At 46.7% G+C, this 19404-nt stretch overlaps 1 protein-coding gene across 1 annotated transcript in view; it reads right to left on the bottom strand.

Annotated features, from left to right (window-relative positions):
• The window catches only part of TRPM1 (transient receptor potential cation channel subfamily M member 1), a 143740-nt gene that overhangs the window by 6052 nt on the left and 118284 nt on the right, over positions 1-19404 (bottom strand). Inside the window, exons 24-26 of the mRNA XM_026648451.1 lie at positions 17858-17878; positions 15625-15769; positions 589-791 (exon numbers count right to left, since the gene is read on the bottom strand). Of these exons, the coding sequence (XP_026504236.1) occupies positions 589-791; positions 15625-15769; positions 17858-17878 (369 nt within the window). The remainder of the gene's footprint in view (positions 1-588; positions 792-15624; positions 15770-17857; positions 17879-19404) is intronic.

The raw sequence follows: 19404 nt of genomic DNA, 5'->3' as shown, positions 1-19404 counted from the left end.
ATCCGTTTTTTCTTCTTTATTATTATTATGTTAAAAGTAACAATTTCAGGGCACTTCCATCTTCAAAGCATTTTACAGATAATAATTAATCCTCACAGTGCTCTTGTGAGATAGGTAAGTATTATTACATGTGGGGAAACTAAGACACGATATTGTCATACATGAACTGGTAAAGGCAAGAGAGAAGTCAATGTGACAGATGAGATTAGAAACCATAATCCCTGTATCCCCTCAATTTCTTAGTGAATGATCTCCATTACCTATTCTTTCCCTCCCACTGGGTGGCCTTCATTATAATTTGGTTAATCTGGACTAAACAGATGCCAAAACTATAGAGTCAGCCACTTTAAAAAAAATGCTAAGGAAGATCGGTAGCAGCAGTGCAGCATCATATTCTGTGGGCTCAGGACCCTGGAGACCTCTATGAATTTATTAGTTTGATGCAAGTGTTGTCACATACTGATTTTTACTAATACTGCCAATGGCCAAGGTGAAGAAAATGAATGGCAATTAGCACTGGATAAATGGCTGCTTTGTGTTTGAAATGGTATAAAGAGCTCTATTTAAAACACAGAATCCTTCACATACTCAGTCCCCGGTCACGCTCATCCTGGTCTCCTTCTTGTTTCTTCCTACAGCGACAGCAAAGGCGGATGATGATTATGTAGAGGTGGCTGAAGATGATCATAGGTGGAGGTAGGACAGGTCTGTCGTGGAATGTCATGATCAGCTGATATCGCTGGAATTTCCAAACTTGGTTGGATATGGACTTCACTTCAAAGAAGGTATTGCTGCAAGGGAGGTTATTGTTAGGTGTATTGTTTTCCATTAGGTTCTGATGATCCTTTGCCATAAATAAGCATACAATTAAAAATACAAAGGATATTAAATAGCAGTCTGAGTTCAGATACAATAATTTAACATAAATTGCTGAGTTGTAGCCAATCATTTCAGCAGTTATTATAAAGCCTGGAGGCTCTAGTTGGAAGAGACTGTTAAGACTGCTGATTAAGTTGAACTGATAATTTAGCTATCCTTTTGACTGTGGTAGAACAGCAGCACACTCCTCCCCAGAAGGCTATCCTTTTAGAACAGTGGTTCTCAAAAACTTATTTGATCGGGCCCCTCTTCTTTGTGTCTGTAGTCATTTATGTGCCCCCCTCCCCCCGCACAAATGCATATTCCACCACTCAGCTCTGAAGGCAGAGCAGAAAGCAGCAACTGCTGGATGGACGCTCAGCTCTGAATGCAGTGCCATGCCAGCAACAGCTCAGAAGTAAGGGTGGCAATGTGAAAGTTGATATTCATCAATATCACTTTTTACAGCAGACTTAGGCCTGGTCTACACTAGGCTTTTATGTCGACTTTAGCGCCGTTATATCGAATTAACCCTGCACCCGTCCACACCAGGAAGCCATTTAGTTCGACATAAAGCTCTCTTTAAATCGATTTCTGTAATCCTCCCCAACGAGAGGATTAGCGCTAAATTCGACATGGCCATATCGAATTAGGCTAGGTGTGGATGGAAATCGACGGTAATAGCTCCGGGAGCTATCCCACAGTGCACCACTCTGTTGACGCTCTGGACAGCAGTCCGAGCTCGGATGCTCTGACCAGCCACACCCCCGGGAAAATTTGAATTCATTTTCATTTTCCTGTCTGGGCAGTTTGAATCTCAGTTCCTCTTTGGACATCGAGGGGAGCTCAGCAGCAGTGGCAACTATGCAGAGCTCTCCAGCAGAGATGGCCGTGCAATCTAATAGAAAGAGGGCCCCAGCATGGACTGATCGGGAAGTCTTGGATCTCATCGCAGTGTGGGGCGATGAGTCCGTGCTTTCAGAGCTGCGCTCCAAAAGAAGGAATGCTAAGATCTACGAGAAGATCTCCAAAGCCATGGCAGAGAGAGGCTACAGCCGGGATGCAACGCAGTGCCGCGTGAAAATCAAGGAGCTGAGACAAGGCTACCAAAAAACAAAAGAGGCTAACGGACGCTCCGGATCCCAGCCCCACACATCCCGTTTCTACGAGGCACTGCATTCCATCCTGGGAGCGGCCGCCACCACTACCCCACCCCTGACCGTGGACTCCGAGGATGGGATCATGTCCGCGGCCGGTTCCTCGTCGGACATGACAGCGGACGGGGAAGATGAAGAAGGAGATGAGGAGGACGAGGCAGTCGACAGCGCTGGCACCGCTGATTTCCCCGACAGCCAGGAGCTCTTCATCACCCTTACCGAGATCCCGTACCAACCGTCCCCATCCCTTACCCCGGACACAGAATCAGGGGAAGGATCAAGCAGTAAGTGCTGTAAACATGTAAACATTTATTTAAAACAGAACGGTAATATTTATACTATTAACAATGTACATTTATAAAAGTTCTGTAAACTAGTAAAAAAATAATCAGGTACAAAACAGGAATATTTACAAAGGTAACAAATGGGTTTTCATGATTTCTCTGTCTTGGGCTCTTCTCAATTTAGTCCCAAGTGTTTTAAAAAATTTTCACAATGTCCGTTACTCCATGATTCCCAGGCCCAAGACGCTCCACTCCATAGTCCCAGTGCACCTACGCGAAAATCCGGTCAATGTGGCCGGGGATCGACGAGAAATCCTCGTAGGAGAACTCCTCGTAGGTCTCGTGGAGGTAGAGCTCAAGCCTGTTGATCAGGTTCCGGGGTAGGGCGATCTTAGTGGGCCCTCCGTGGTAGCAGACATGCCCCCTCCACGCCACAATCAAGTACTCCGGGATCATGGCCCGACATAGCATGGCGGCATACGGCCCCGGTTTCTGCATGCTTTCCCGCAGCATGCGTTCTCTCTGGGTGTCCGTGATCCTCAGGAGGGTGATGTCGCTCATGACGCCCTGCTTTGAATTAGGGAGGGGAATGTTAGTATTGGGACTGCTTTACAGCCACGCGGTGGAGGGAGAGGGGCAGCATACAGGGATCTTTCCCTGGGACAGCCGCGAGGGGGTGGGACAGGGGCAGAGTTCATGCTGTCCTGATTGCTGGCAGCAGAGACTGGCATTGCTTTCAATGTGAAAGGAGGCCAGTGCTACTGCTGGAGTTTTAAGCAGCCACAAGTCTGTGGCTTACCATTATTGCCCGCTCCAGAAGTTCAGGTCTCCAGCCACAGTTCTCTGAACAGTCCAAGACCTCCGCAAGTCCACAGGCACTGAAGGCGACGGCCGAAAATTCGACCTTGTCCTGAGTGCGCATGTGAGAGGTGCAGTGCATGGTCTTGTTCACAGAGAAAGACTAGGTTCTTTGTATACAATTTCATTTATCTGTCTCAGGAATTCACTCCCTTTTCACAATTCACACAGACACATCTGCGACTGTCTCCCAACCCAGCCTCTCAGCACACTCCCAGAGGCTAGCGCAGATTAGGCGGAGGAAGAAGAAGACGCGTGAAGACATGTTCTCAGAACTAATGGACTGCTCCCGAGCCCAGGCAGCCCAGCAGACACAGTGGAGGGAGAACTTGTCACAAATGCACCGAGCAGTCATGGAACGGGAGGAGAGGTGGCGTCAGGAGGACCAACAGGCTACTGAAAAGCTGCTTGGACTAATGAGGGAGCAAACGGACACGCTCCGGCGCCTTGTGGATGTTCTGCAAGACCGGAGGCAGGAGGACAGAGCCCCGCTGCAGTCTATCTGTAACCGCCCTCACCCGCCACCAAGTCCCACACCACCCTCACCCAAACTCCAAAGAAGGAGGGGCGGCAAGGGCCGTTAAAACTTTCAGTCAACCCCTGCAGACTGCTCTAGCACTAGAAGGCTGACATTCCCCAAAATTTCATAAGTCCTTTCCCACCCACCTCACAGAAGCCCCCGTCCAAGTTTCACACCCCACGTTTCATGTCTGGTTCGCAATAAAATGTTTGTTTCTCTCCATTACTGTTTCAGTCAGGTTCTTTTGAGGGAGAGTCTGTCTGGAGGGGGGCAAGGGGCTTGGTAATTGGGCAGGACAGTGACCTTTAGCAGGGTACAGAGGCGGTGTCAGGTCCAGCATCAGGACACATACACAGTGCAGTCACTGGTTACCCTGGTCAGTCTGGGAGGTGTTTTTCATGTTCTCCATTGAAATAACCAGTCCACCAGTGCGGAGCCTGTCATTCCGGGAGTTTAGAAGCATCATTTGCATCAGAACACTGAACCCGCCCCCCGCCACAGTCTGCGTCCCCGGTTTAAAATATTCCCGCGAAAACAGCAATACAGACAACGCTGTTCATTAACAAAATCGAAATGATTTTATTTTTTGGGAAGGGGAAGGGGGTGAAGGGGGTATGTAACTGGAGAGGATAGTCAAAATGAACTGGGTAAAGAAACGGGGGCAGGTTCAGCTTCTCTGTCCACAAACTGAAAAGTCACTGGTTGCCCTGCTCACTCAGGAACCTAGCTTTCAAAGCCTCCCGGATGCACAGGGCGTCCCGCTGGGATCTTCTAATGGCCCGGCTGTCTGGCTGGACGTAATCAGCAGCCAGGCTATTTGCCTCTAGCTCCCACCCCGCCATAAAGGTCTCCCCCTTGCTCTCACAGAGATTGTGGAGCACACAGCAAGCTGCAATAACGATGGGGATATTGGTTTCACTGAGATCACAGCGAGTGAGTAAGCTTCTCCATCTCCCTTTGAGACGGCCAAAAGCACACTCCACCACCATTCTGCACTTGCTGAGACGGTAGTTGAACAGTTCTTTTTCTGTCCAGGGCGCCAGTATAGGGCTTCATGAGCCAGGGCATTAGCGGGTAGGCTGGGTCCCCGAGGATGACTGTAGGCATCTCCACATCCCCAAGAGTTATTTTGTGGTCTGGGAAGTAAATACCTTCCTGCAGCCGTCTAAACAGACCAGAGTTCCTGAACACACGAGCGTCATGAACCTTGCCCGGCCATCCGACGTAGATGTTTGTAAACCGTCCCCGATGGTCCACCAGTGCTTGCAGCACCATTGAAAAGTAGCCCTTTCTATTGATGTACTGGCTGGCCTGGTGGTCCGGTCCCAGGATAGGGATGTGAGTCCCATCGATAGCCCCTCCGCAGTTTGGAAATCCCATCGCGGCAAAGCCATCTATGATGACCTGCGCGTTTCCCAGGGTCACTACCTTTGGGAGCAGTACCTTCACGATTGCCTTGGCTACTTGCATGACAACAACCCCCACGGTAGATTTGCCCACACCAAAGTGGTTCGCGACTGACCGGTAGCTGTCCGGCGTTGCAAGCTTCCAGAGGGCTATGGCCACTCGCTTCTGGACAGTGAGGGCTGCTCGCATGCGGGTGTCCTTGCGCTTCAGGGCAGGGGACAGCAACTCACAAAGTTCGAGGAAAGTCCCCTTCCGCATGCGAAAGTTTCGCAGCCACTGGGATTCATCCCAGACCTGAAGCACTATACGGTCCCACCAGTCCGTGCTTGTTTCCCGGGCCCAGAATCGCCGTTCAACAAAATCCACATGCCCCATTGCCACCGTGATGTCCTGGGCGCTGGGGCTCGTGGTTTCTGACAGCTCTGTGCCACTCTCCGACTTCAGGCTCTCACGGCGGTGCCGTAGCCTCCTCGCCCGATTTCTCTGCATCTGCCTCAGGGAAAGGTGTATGATAAGCTGCGAGGTGTTGAGAACGGCCACAAGTGCAGCGATGGTCGCAGCGTGATCCATGATCGCAGTGCTGTGGCGTCCGCGCTGTCACTGACCAGAAAAGTGCGCGAACTGATTTCCCGCCGGCGCTTTCATGGAGGGAGGGAGGGCGTTAGTGACGGACGGATGACGACAAATTTTTTTTACCCAGAAGGCATTGGCGGCTCGACCCAGAATTCCGATGGGCAGCGGGGACTGCGGGAACTGTGGGATAGCTGCCCACAGTGCACCGCTTCCAATATCGACGCTCGCCCCCTTAGTGTGGACTCACAAAGTCGAATTACTGTCCTTAGTGTGTCCTTAGTGTGGACACACACGTTCGACTTTGCAATATCGATTCCACATATTCGATTTAAGTAAAATCGAATTACCCTCGTAGTGTAGACATACCCTTAGTGCCCCATTGCCACTCTTACTTCTGTTCTGGACTTCTGTGCTGCAGCTGATGATTGGAGACCCACCACCTCCTGGGGCAGGGAGGAAGGGAAGGAGAGCCTGAGCCTGGGCTGCCTGGAGGGATGGGGGAGGGGGACGGGGAGAAGAGCTGTCCCCTTTATCCTGCTCCCATGTGTGCATGGTCCTTCCACACAAGCCTCAGCTACCTGGGGCTGACAGCCAGAGCTCTTAAAAAAAAAAAAGACACATTCCTGCACTTCCATTGGGAGGTCCGCCATTTTAGAATATTTGCCCCAATATATAAAACCTATCAGCAGTCATGGAGAAAAATAAGCTCTGCAAAAATATATACATCACAGAACTCCTATTTTGGAGCATGGTTATAAACAAAGTGTTGCTAATAACACATCCCAGTGTTTGATGTTACACAGAGTATTGAATGCATGAAAGGTATTTTGTATAATAAAACTCAGAAGCTTCACATGGCATATCCTGATCAGCTTGACCTAAATAGCAGACTTTTTTCTAAAGCAATCACAAAATGTCCTCAGTTCAAACTTCAATTCATACAAACTTCTCCACTTCAGAACACAACACAGATACTTGCAAAGAGCTGTTCTTAGAAGCCAAAGATTTTCATTTTTGCCATCAAAGCCAGGTGTATTGTTAAAAGCATCTATTTAGGAGTTCAGTCGATTTGGAGGGGTAGACAGTGCTAGACCCAGAGACTAACAATAGACTCTCTTATATCAGCTGAAAGCAAGTCATGAAGTTCTGAATGTGATGTGAAACTTTTCAAGCTATTTTAGTGTCCCCAAATACTCTATTTTTCCTAAACCATCAAAGGTTATATAAGCACTTCGTTTAAAAAAAAAAAAACTAACCATTTCTTTTCTGACTTGCTGTGTTTTAAAATTCTTACGTACTATTTTGTGAAAGTAATTAAAACATGACTACAATAAAACATGAATGTCGTAGTTTCTTATGGCTAGGAATAGGTGCATATATTACCATTGATACTGGCAAATTTGGCTTTATTCTACTGTCTTCTCCATTGCAAGAGTTCTCTGGCTGAATATTATCATCTGCCATTATGCTGCTGACAGGCGTTAGTAGCATGACCTACTTCCTAAACTGCTGATTCTCTGGTCTTTTTAGTCAATAGTAACTGACATTGTATGTAAGGTTTTTTTTTTCCAGCTATGTGACTGGCATTTTAGTTCTTTAAAATTCATGACTTTTTAAGCTACCAAACCTCCTAACTACATAGACTTTGTGAAGTATACATTCCTGGGCATGACATGTAAACTAGGTTTCATGCCCAGCAAAATGCTATCTACTGATGCCTGCACGCACTGCAAAGCTGTAGATACATGGGGAACACCACTTCATTTGTATCTCCACTAGGTGGTGCTTTTGAGTGTGACTTAGTAGTAGCAGTCATTTCTCGTGTTCCCTCCCATCCCACTCCCATGTGCCCGCCCGCCCATGGCCAAGGGTCACACTACAAGCAGCCTGCCTCAGTTTCCCATCTTGGACTGTTCAAGAAACTAATAAAACACTTTTGCCCATTCTCATCCCTTCTTAGGTTGTGTTCTATTAAATTAACAAACATTCAAAATAAAAGTGTTCAAGTCCATCCAGTCTACACAAAACAAAGGCTTCTCTTTCTCCTCCCTGCTTTGGCAGCCCACTCCCAGACACTACCTGGCTGGAGTCTCAGTCCTTACTCCCAGGGCTCACTGCTAGAGCCTGCTCCCTCCCAGCAGCCTATAATCCCCAGGCATTCCCCTCCTTCCTTACAGCCTCTTTGCTGCTGATCTCTCCAGGTGTGGCTGTAATCAAGGTTGACTAGAATTCCTTGGTTTTGCTTTGTGACTATCAATGACAGGAATATAAATGATTAGTTTGATCATTGTGATTATCGGTTTTGCACTCCGGACACCTCTCAGCAGGGCCATCCCTAGCTATTCTGGGGCCATACGCAGCCCCCCCCATGGGATGTGTGTGGGACACCAGGCCTCCGTGGGGGGGGGGAGGGAGCTTGCTCAGGCCTCTGGGGGGCGGGGCTGGCTTGGGGGGCAGGGGGGAACTGCCCCCCAGCACTCACCAGCGGCGTGGCTGGGGCCGGGTCGCTGCACTTCCCGCCGCCGGTGAGTGCAGGCCTGGCCCTGCTGCAGTCCTCAGGGAAGTGGGGGCGGGGCTGGGGCGGAGCAGGGGCGGGGTGGGGGCGGAGCAGGGCAGGTGCTTTGGGGAAGGGGTAGAGTGGGGGTGAGGCTGGGGCAGAGCAGGTGCAGGAAGAGGTGGGGCTGGGGTGGAGCAAGGGCGAGGACTTTGAAGAAGGGGTGGAGTGGGGGCGGAGCAGGGGTGGGAAGAGGCGGGGCTGGGGCAGCACACAGCTGCTCAGGGCATCAGGAAATTTGGTGCCCCACATTTCCTGGTGCCCTACACAGCTGCGTACTTTGTGTATGGGTAGGGACGACCCTGCCTCTCAGGCTAGCCATAAAACTACACAAGGCTTAGGCAGTTTGTAAGCATCTTTTATCCGGTTTCAACGGGGGGGAGGGGGGGAGGGAGGGGAAAGAGCCCTTTTCTTGGAGACATTCTACTCATATCAGGTCTCACCTTTCTCTTCTAGTGATCCCTGAATTCCATCCTTCTGGACTACTAGTATATTTTGCAAAGTCAGTATAGCAATTGATGTACCTGGGATGGAGCTGTCTTACATCTGATTAACCTCTGTTTTACATCTGAATGACAATAACCACTGCAACCTCAGTGCAATTCACTTGTTTAAACATAGTTGGTAGAGGCTGAAGTGGCTGCTAGGAACGTGTCACTCAGTATTAGGCATCATGGCACTGTGATTCCTAGCAGTTACTTCAGTTGCTTCAAAACACTATAAGCTCACCAGAGAGTGAAGGTCCTTTAGGTCTACGTAGAAGTTAGCAGAGGAGGTGAGACCATAAGTCCCCAAATCCCCAGAGAAGATTTTATTTTCATATTTTGTTCTTTCTTTGTGGCTCAGTTAATGTTCTTCACTCTAGTCTGGTAGATAGAGGAGTAGCTAGACTCAGACTGAACTCTTGGGGCTTCAGCCATCCCAATATTTGGCAGAGGAGGGAGTAGCCAAACGTATTCCAATATTTGGAGCTTCCCACATTTTGGAAACGAGTTCCACCTCTTGCTTTGTATTAAGCTGTATTCATTGTATTGTATGACATGACATATCCCCCTGGCTTCAGAGAGCCAAAGTCTGGTTCCTGCACAAGCCCAATTAAATGGGTGATGCACAAGGACATTATGCAATGTTCTGACCCAAACTCTCCTCCCTAACTCAGAGACAAAGCATGGAGCTAAAGAGCCCCAGTGCAGGGGATCAGACCCGTGTATCTGGGAATAGTGGATGTACACCATGCTCCCGATCTTCTGATCCTTGCTCTGCAAGTCTGCCGCAAAGTCCATTGAACCATGTTTTTAATGCATGGAGGGCCCCAGTGGAACCTCTCCATACTCAGCACCTCCGCACAAAGTGGAATCTCACTGGTTATGCTTTATTCACAGCACTCTTCTGCTATGAAGTCGCTGGAGTACTTGGCCCAGAGACAGTAGCGGATTTACCATGGAGCCACTGGCTCCATGGAGCCGGGCCCACACTCCAGGGGGGCCCCGACCAGCCCCACTCTTCTCCACCCCCTGCTCTCTCCTGCGGGGGGCAGAAGCTTGGTGCTCCTGGCACTGAGGCTCCTGCTGCAGTAGGGCAGCCAAGCTCCCCCTCCCCTGACTCTTCTCACAGCTTGCTCCCTTCCTGCCCTCCCCCTCCCTGCCACCGATCAGCTGTTTGCTGATCAGCTGTTTGCTGGCAGGAGCGTGGGGGATGAGCACAGCCACAGCATGCTCCTCTGGGGAGAGGAGGCAGAGAAGAGGCGGGGGTGGGATTTTGGGGAGGGGGGTGGAACGAGCAGACCTACTCTGACTGCAGAGCTGCACAGCCAGGCTGAAAAAAGAAGGTGCTGCTCAGCTCCCCGGACTTTGCAGCTGGACACCACCTTCTGGGTCCTAGTGCTGGTTGAGCTCCCTTCTGTGTGCTGGGAGCCATCCTTCATCTTGTACAACAGTGAGTGCCCATGGTGGGCAGGGGCAGGCAAGGCAGGGGGACAGAGGCAGTGGGGAAGGAAGGGGCATGGGATGGGGAAGAGAAGGGGATAGGGCAGGGATCGGCAACCTTCGGCCCGCAGCCCGCCAGGGTAAGTCCCCTGGTGGGCCGGGCCAGTTTGTTTACCTGCCGCGTCTGCAGGTTTGGCCGATCATGGCTCCAGGCAAATGGGGGGCTGCAGGACGAGGGATGTGCTGGCCGCGGTTTCTCGCAGCCCCCACTGGCCTGGAGCGGCAAACCACGGCCAGTGGTTGCCGCAATCAGCCGAACCTATGGACGCCAGGGGGCTTACCCTGGTGGGCCATGTGCCAAAGGTTACCGATCCCTGGGATAGGGGAAACGGGGTCCCAACATGCGGATCCCCATGGCAGCAGCTGGGACTCCCCTATTAAACAGGCCCATCAAACCCTCACCCTGATAAGCCCCACCTCCCCTGCATCTGTACCACCCCGATGAGCCCCCCCCGACACCCTCCCCACTGAGCCCCAACCACCTACACCTGGACCCCACTCAAATGAACCCTGTAGATAAATCTCTGTGTGACATTGTGCAGTCTATATGGTTTTATAAAAACATGATAATGAGTGAATATAATTTAACTGGGATAGTTTTAGAAAAATATGGTAATAAGTGAATATAACGTAACTGGGATATGCTTCATGCAAAGGGTCTCTTGTAATGCATTATTACAAAGCTTATAATCTACTGAGTGTGATCCTCCGATTTGTATAAATGTACTACTCTTGTATCTAAAACTAGAAATATAAAATACAACTCTGAGGGCCTATTGTAATTATGTAAAGTGTGGGCCATTAATGATGGTTTGGAATCTTGATGACTCCCATTAAGAAGGACCATTATCCGCAGATGGCTGTGTTTACCTGTGAGTCTTCCTGCATATGTGTGTGTGCTGGCAAGTGGGCAATGAAGTCTTGCAGTGACATGTGATCATGTCACCTGAACTGGAATCCATCTTTAACCTGGTGCTTTTCCAGTGAGGGGGGGTGGAAACCCAGAGGGACAAAGGGTTCCCGCCTTATGCAAAAGATATATAAAGGGGTGGAACAGAACAAAGGGGAGGAGGAGCCATCATGAAGAATCCCCTATCACCTGAGCTGGAACAAGAGCTGTACCAGGGGAAAGAATTGTGCCCAGGCCTGGAAGGTGTCCAGTCTGAGAAAAACTTACTGAAGCATCTCTGAGGACAAGATTATCTGTATTTAGTTTGATTAGACATAGATTTGTGCATTTTATTTTATTTTACTTGGTGACTTACTTTGTTCTGTCTGTTACTACTTGGAATCACTTAAATCCTACTTTCTGTATTTAATAAAATCACTTTCTACTTAGTAATTAACTCAGAGTATGTATTAATACTTGGGGAAGCAAACAACTGTGCATATCTCTCTATCAGTGTTATAGAGGGCGAACAATTTATGAGTTTGCCCTGCATAAGCTTTATGCAGGGTAAAACGGATTTATTTGGGTTTAGACCCCATTGGGAGTTGAGCATCTGAGTGCTAAAGACAAGCACACTTCTGTGAGCTATTTTCAGGTAAACTTGTAGCTTTGGGACAAGTGAGTCAGACCCTGGGTCTGTGTTGGAGCAGACGGGAGTGTCTGGCCTGGCAAGAGAGGGTGCTGGAGTCCTGAGCTGGCAAGGAAAACAGAAGCAGGGGTAGTCTTTGCACATTGGGTGGCAGCTCCCAAGGGGGTTTCTGTGATCCAACTCGTCACACTCTGTATTAAGCATCTTCACATAACTTTATGCCTCTCTATATAACCTTGTATTAAGCCTATCCAATATAACCTCTAACTGTCATATGACTTTGTATTATGCCTCTTCATATAACCCTGTATTAAGCTATTTTCATACAACTTTGTATCAAGTCCTTTGATATAGGAACTTTGTATCAGATCCCTATGTAGAAAAACTTATAGAAAACTTTGTGTTAAGCCTTGGTATAATGTTATAGCCCCTAAGGATAGTTAAAGTAGAAGAAAAATGTCTTTTTGCTAGGAGTAGAATAAGATTCACCCTCCCCACACTCCCTTAATCAATTGGCATGTTGCGTGAATGAGCAAGGCGTGGAAGGCAGCACCTCCAGTCAGCTAGTTGGAGAGGGGATGGAAGCCAGACCCAAGGACAATCAAACTTGTCAACTGGTCTCACTAAAGAAGAGCAGACATATTGATGGCCTGGGGGGGGGGCGGGGAGTTGGTTTAGAATCAAGCACCTTCTTTTGGAAACACCCTCTTCGAACAGTATTGGGACAACACCCAGAAGGAAGTAGCACAAAGGACCAACGGACACAAATTTTGAATCTGGTATAGATTTGCATGAGAGGGAAGCTGCTATAAATGTGAGGTGTCTTGCAGAGGACCCTGGGTTTTGTCAACATCGGAGCATTGATCCAGATTGGCAGAAGCCCGGCTCCACCCCTCCCCTATCTAACTCACCTGGCCAGTGAAGTTAAGGGGAGCAACTAGTTGGTAACAACACCAAGATGGAGTATGTGAGTGCATGAGTGTAATATAGATCATATGCATATGATACAGTGTTGATTGATGCATGTATTACCAATGAATGTGGTGTTTGCCTTATTCCCCCTGAAAAGATCCTGTGCAGTACTTTAAGTACAACAACCCCACCTCCCCTGCACTCAGCCTCTCCCTCCCCCCCCCCACCCCGCTGAGCTCCAACCACTTTCACTTGGTCCCCCCTGCAGACTCCCATTGCCCCTGCACCTGGCACCTCCCTGTGCATCCAGATCCCCCACTGAGCTGCCTGCACCCCGACTTCCCCCCACAGAACCCTCTTACCCCCATCTGGATCCCCCCACACTAAGTCCCTCTGCACTTGGAGCCTGCTGCTGGGCTGAGCCTCCCTGCCCATATCTGGTGTGCCTGGCACAAAAGGGGCAGGGCCCCAGGGTGTTTCTGTGGCAGGCCTGGCCCTTGTGCTGTGTCAGGGTCAGGTTCAGCCTCACTGCCAAGTCCCTGTCCCAGGGGAGGGGGAAGGCTGCAGGTGAACTCCCACCTCCATGCAGCCAGTGGCCTGTGCTCCCCACTGCCATAGTGGAGCTTCCACATTTATTTATTATAAAAAAAAAATCAGAATTTTAAAATATTATGTACAGAACTTGATGCAAAATTCCCTCAGGAATATGAGACGCTGTACAGCTGTGATGGTGGGACTGTGAAGGGGGTGCTGGACAGTAGGGGATCTGTGGGTGGGGGAGCTGGGCAGGGGGTATGGTGTGCAGGGTGCTGTGTAGTTGTGGTGGGATGTCAGCGGGAGGGGTCTCTAGGCAGGGGGTGCTGGGCATAGGGATCTGTGGGGGAGGTCTCTGGGTGAGGGGGCCCTGGCATAAGAGCAGCGCACTGGGCAGGGGGGCAGTGTGGAAGGGGCACGCTGGCAGCGCAGGGCTGGGCGGGCCAGTGTGCGTCTAGCAGTTTGGGGTTTGTAAATAGTGCCCTTGTGCTGGGCTGAGTGGGGCCACTCCTGCTGTGCTGCGTCTCATTGCCCCCAACCGGCCCCTCGCTCTGCAGACTGCACCCCATCACATGCCCTATTTCCCCAATGGGGGCCACAAATATGTTTGGCACCGGGCCCACAAAAAGTTAATCCGGCCCTGCCCAGAGAACATACACACAGCACAGAGAAACAAAAATTGCTCTCATCGGGAGAGACACTGAAGGATATCACTGCTAATTAAATGCCAGTCTGAGCTAGCCAAACTCTCTAACACCCATCTTTGCAAGTCCTGATGAATTTGTAACAAACCCTCTTCTGCCTTTCCCATTGTATTAATTTAGATGGTGTACAGAGGCCCCAAAAGTTAAACATATTAACAAGACACTGTCACTGTCAGTAAACAGCAAGGCTCAGGGTTTGGTATACAGAGACCTCAGTCAGCTTGGTACCACTGCCATCGCACCATTAAAAATCCTTTTAACCTTTTATTAAAAGATACAGAAAAAGGAAAAACAGTTCAAGAATTTGAAATGAAAAGTATTAAATAAGGCTTTCATTTTAATAACATTCCTTGCTCCCTTTCCCTTTAAGTGGAGATAGGGTGACCAGATGTCCCAATTTTATAGGGACAGTCCTGATTTTTGGGTCTTTTTCTTATATAGGCTCCTATTACCCACCACCCCCGTCCCGATTTTTCACATTTGCTGTCTGGTCACCCTAGCTGGAGAGAGGTTTTAGAGTGTAATACTCCCTTGTTTGAAAGTCTTTTAGATGGTATTAAAATGGTAATTGTCCTTTTTGAGGAAAAGAGAAGGCGTTAGTTGAATGGGCTGGAGCTGTTTAAGTTTGATCCAGTTTCTTAAGAAGACAAAACAAGAGAAACACTAGAGGGAATAGAAAAGAACAGCAAAGAGAGAAAATGCAGTTTCAGTCTCTGATATTGATGCTCATGTGCAACCCCTATCTCATCTATCAGCCACTGGCACACTTGTACCAGCATTGGGCTGTTTAGGACATTGCTTTTAGCTGCCTTTTTCTGGTCACAGGCTCGCAGCAATGTTGCAAAATATACAGTAGTAGCTCACTAAGCCAGGTTCTTATCAGACAAAAGGAAAAAGGAGAGAGACAGGAAAGAGAAGAAATAAGATAGGGAAGGAAAAGTGGTGGTGTGGGGGGTGGAAGGATAGAAAGTCTCTTATCCAGGGTGGTGGCTAAGATTTATCCAGACCCGGCAGAAGTAGCAATGTCATGTGGGTCTCTGGGGCCCAGTCTGATTAGGACATCTCTCAGGATCAGCAAGACAAAGGCATGGGGTCCCAGGAGATAGTAGGGATGACAGCCATGATGGCGAAGCTCGCTCCAGTAGCCAAATCCCCCCCCTCCCAGATTCTCTTCCCCCACCTTTTAAAAAAAATAAAATAATCCAAGCCCCAAAAGGGAGCAAGTGGTGGAATAGCCCATTCCCTCATTATTTTGTCCACCAATTAGGACTAATTTCTGGAACAGCAATTTTGATTAATTGATTTCCCGTTCTGCACTATTCTTGTTTACCAGGCACCATCTTAACACAGTCCTTGAGTTATAGCAAGATCTTTTTGTTTGGACTAATTCAGTCTGCCTCTCTTTTTTTATACCTTTTCCTATTACCATTTGTTGTAGGCTATTGTGACATTTTATGAACTTTCACTCACCTTTTACAGTTGAGCTCACAATTAGGTGAATTTGTAGGCTCAATTATCACAACATTCCTGACGTTAACTGATTTTCAATTAAAATTCAAATATTTGTCAATCCCATTAACAGAACAATTGGGCTTTGGGTGTAGTGCAAATTCACAAATTGCTATCTATTTGCAAAACCACAGTATAATTTGGTCCTGCTGATAGGCTCTTAGAGGCATTTCATCTTAGTATTAAGAAAATAAGAAAGATAAGTTAACAATCATACAGTTAAGCACTTACTTGAAGACAGCAATCAGCAGATTTACCAGTAGAATGTTTGCTACCAGAAGGTAACAAGCCATGATAGCAGGAGTGAGCCAGGCCCCAGGTATGCATGGAGGGAGACGTTTACCATCCTCATCATAAAGATTATCCCCACAAGGAGCTGAAGAGACAATTGAAGGTTTACTTTTCAGTGCTTGCCTGACATTGAAAACACTGATCATATTTATGTAAAGATTACAGCTGCATAAAATTTGCTAGGACAAATATCCATGTTAAGAGTTTATTTCCAGTAGAACCAAATGGAGTTTTTGGGCCAAATTCAGCTGCCAGTTACACCATGTAAATGCAAAATAACCTCCCCTCAGAGTGAATAGTTATTCCAAATTTGTGGTGATGTAACTGAGATTAGAATTTAGCCCTTAGGACATTTAGATTTTTTTCCCCAATAGCAAAACTGGATCTAGGTAGAGATCTCATAACTCTAAGCACATATAAACCTTTTAATACCAGAATAAAAAAAGAACCACTTAAAAGTGGAGAATGAAGCCCATATGGGGAAATCTGAAGTTGCTGCAGGGCGCGGAAACTAGGGCTATGTACACACTACATACAACTTAAGTCGGTATAAGTTACGCCACTCAGGGGTGTGAATAAATCATTCCCCTGAGCGACGTAAGTGACACCAACATAAGCACTGATGCAGACAGTGCTATGTCGGCAGGAGAGCTTCTCCAGCCAACGTAGCTACTGCTGCCGCAGGGGCTGAAGTAATTAAGTCAACGGGGAGAGCTCTCTTCTGTCGGCTTAGAGCATCTGCACTAGCAGCGCTACCGTGGTGCAGCTGCAGTGCTGCAAGATCTATAGTGTAGCCATAGCCTAGATAGTTAAGCTTCCTCCCTCCCCAAACTCATAGTTAGACTGTAAGTTCTTTGTCAATGGCAAAACTCCTATTGCGTTCAATGGTGCAGGATCAGAAGTATTCATCAGTGAGATTTAGAACTGTACAGGGACTAAAAACCTAATATGAGAGGCAAACAAGTGGCAAGACACCTAAAAGGGGCCAGTAGATGGGCACTAAGTTCTGAAAATCAGGGCCGTTTAAGATGTCTCCAGTCAGGCACCCAAAGTCACTAGTTACTTTTGAAGATATTGGCCTATGAATCATGTTTGAAAAGTAAGGGCTTGTATATATGGTAGGTAATGTGCTATACAGGGGTGTGATTTCTAAAGCACAGTAACATACTGTGTATTAATTGGTCTGTATAGACCCTGCTAGTCTACATTAAAGATCCCCCCAGTGCACTTTTAAGTGCTCGAAACAGTACTACGTTAAAGTGCACTAGTGCATGCCAGCAGGGTCTACACGAACCCATTAAAGTGCAATAAGTTAGTGTGCTTTAGAAATCACACCCCTGTAGAGTGCATTCCCCGACCATTTAGACAAGCCTTAAGTTTGTTCTTACTTTAAATATAGTTCCAGTTAATTTGGTTTCAAACCCCGGGCTGGATCCTACAAACACTTACCATTAGGTGGAACACTTTACAGCGGCAAGTACTCTCCCACTGAAGTCTTATAAAACACACTGTGCCCAGCAGTAATTTTTTGCAAGATCTGGTTTGCCAGCATAAACTGAACCAATTTATTTTAAAAGTGTTTGCAAAAACTAACATTCTCAACCTCTTTTGAAGATAATTTTGAAATCAGCTTGATCCTGTCTACACTCGCCTGAAAACACATATTTACGTCTGGTTTAGCCAGAACCATATTTAAAGAAAGTTCAAACTTGATTTCCAAACATGGTACCAAGTTATACACTAATCCTGTATTTCTGGTTATCATGTGGAAACTGGACATGGAAAGTCAAGTACATCTCAAAAACACGATTACCCAACTAGCTTTTTAAAATGTTAATGTAAAATTTGGATAATCAAAGGAAATTAAATTCTCTGTGTGCAACAACTCACATAATATAATTAAAAAAGGATCATTGTGGTGGTAACTCAATAGAATGTACAAAAATGTTGGCACTTAATTGCAAATCAATAAAGTAGTACCCAATCAGTTCTTTTTATAATTAAAAAAAATTCCCTGCTTCTTTGATACTTGAAATCAATTCAGTAAAAAAACAAAAATCTGACATCTGAATTTTGTCAGAACACTATAATTAAAATACTAATATCCAGGGAAGAAAAAGACTAATGAACGCATTTAACTAAATGAGATAATCAGCTCCCCACATAGACTTACGATTGATTTCCATGGCATAGACTACACAGCAATTTGAAAGCAAAAAAAGGAAAGAAAACAACAGAATAATAGGGGAGAAAAAGAAAACAAATGACTGACAATACAGTAGCTGTTTTGCTGCCAAGAAAAGATAAGCAACTTAAATATCAGAGCAGTAGAGACATATGCTTAGAAACAAAGGCTTTGTTAGAGTTACAGAACATTCTGCAATTTCCTTTTCACTTTGTCTTCCCCAAATGCTACATATGGCAGCAAATTCATGACAGTAAAAATAAATCACAAAATGATGCTGGCAGATGATCATTTAAATATACAAGATATTATCAGTAAAACACAATTGATAGTCACCACAAACAAAACAACACAAAGTTACCACACAAACTTAATCTTTCAGCTATTACGGAAACAAACTTCCTCCTGTTTCCTGGAAGCGGAGTCCTGGCATTGACTTTGCTGGCTGCTTCCTTTTCTATTATCATTCTATATTAAAATGATCAATAGCTATGATACAAATATATTGTTATAGTATCTAATATAATTAAAATCTAATTTGATTAGCATTATGGGTACTGGTGTGCCTGTCCTTAGAAAGTCTTAAGCAGGATCACCCTACTTCTGCTTATGAATTTGATCCTGTTAAGTACTAAATGCTTCTGATTTCATGCTCATGTGGCTCTTTTACATTGTAGCATTGGAGTGAATTTCATCCTTAGGGCAAAATCCTGGCTTCATTGAAGTCAATGGCATAACTCCCTTTGACTACAGTGGTGCCAGGGTTTTATCTTTGATGTACAGTTGTGACAAAGGAAAGTAACAAAGCAATGCATTTTACTGAACTACTGAAAGGGGAACATGATATGTTACTTTCCCATAAATAGGGTGACCAGAGAGCAAGTGTGAAAAATCAGGATAGGGAATGGGGGGGAGGGGTAATAGGTGCCTATAAAAGACAAAGCCCCAAATATTGGGACTGTCCCTATAAAATCGGGACATCTGGTCACCCTACCCATAAATCATTTACGCGTGGCAAAAGGACCTCACCGTATCTGACATATTGGTTGGATTGCCTGCTGTAGTCACATCCAGGTAAATTGTTAAGGGGAGCTTACTTACAGTCATAGAAAGATTAGATTGAAACCTTTTGTCTTTGAAAGCAGAATGGTCTTTAGAAAGTAGGTGCCTATGGGCTTGTCTACACAGGAAAGTTATACCTGTTTAAGGTAATTGTGAACTTTTAACTGATATAACTTCCCATGTGGACATTTTTATTTCAGTGTAAGAGTGCCTTTTCCCAGTTTTGATTGTGTTGCTTTGGAAGCAGTTTAAGCTAAACTGAATAAAACTACTCTTATTCTGAAATAAGAGTGGTCACATAGATAGTTTTATAAGAATAACTACATCAGTTTAACTATACCACTATAACTATACCAGTATAACTGGAAAAATCTCTTTTATACATAAGCCCTGTGTAACCTACCTTTTGTTAGACCCCAAGTGGTCTTTCACCTTGCTGAGGTAGGATTTTCTGAGTCCTTGGCTAATCACAT

Source organism: Terrapene carolina, unplaced genomic scaffold (assembly GCF_002925995.2).
Source record: "Terrapene carolina triunguis isolate 2854851 unplaced genomic scaffold, T_m_triunguis-2.0 Scaffold67, whole genome shotgun sequence".
Classification (NCBI taxonomy): Eukaryota; Metazoa; Chordata; order Testudines; family Emydidae; genus Terrapene; species Terrapene triunguis.
The sequence above is the reverse complement of the archived record's forward strand: the minus strand, read 5'-3'. Positions and strand labels throughout refer to the sequence as shown.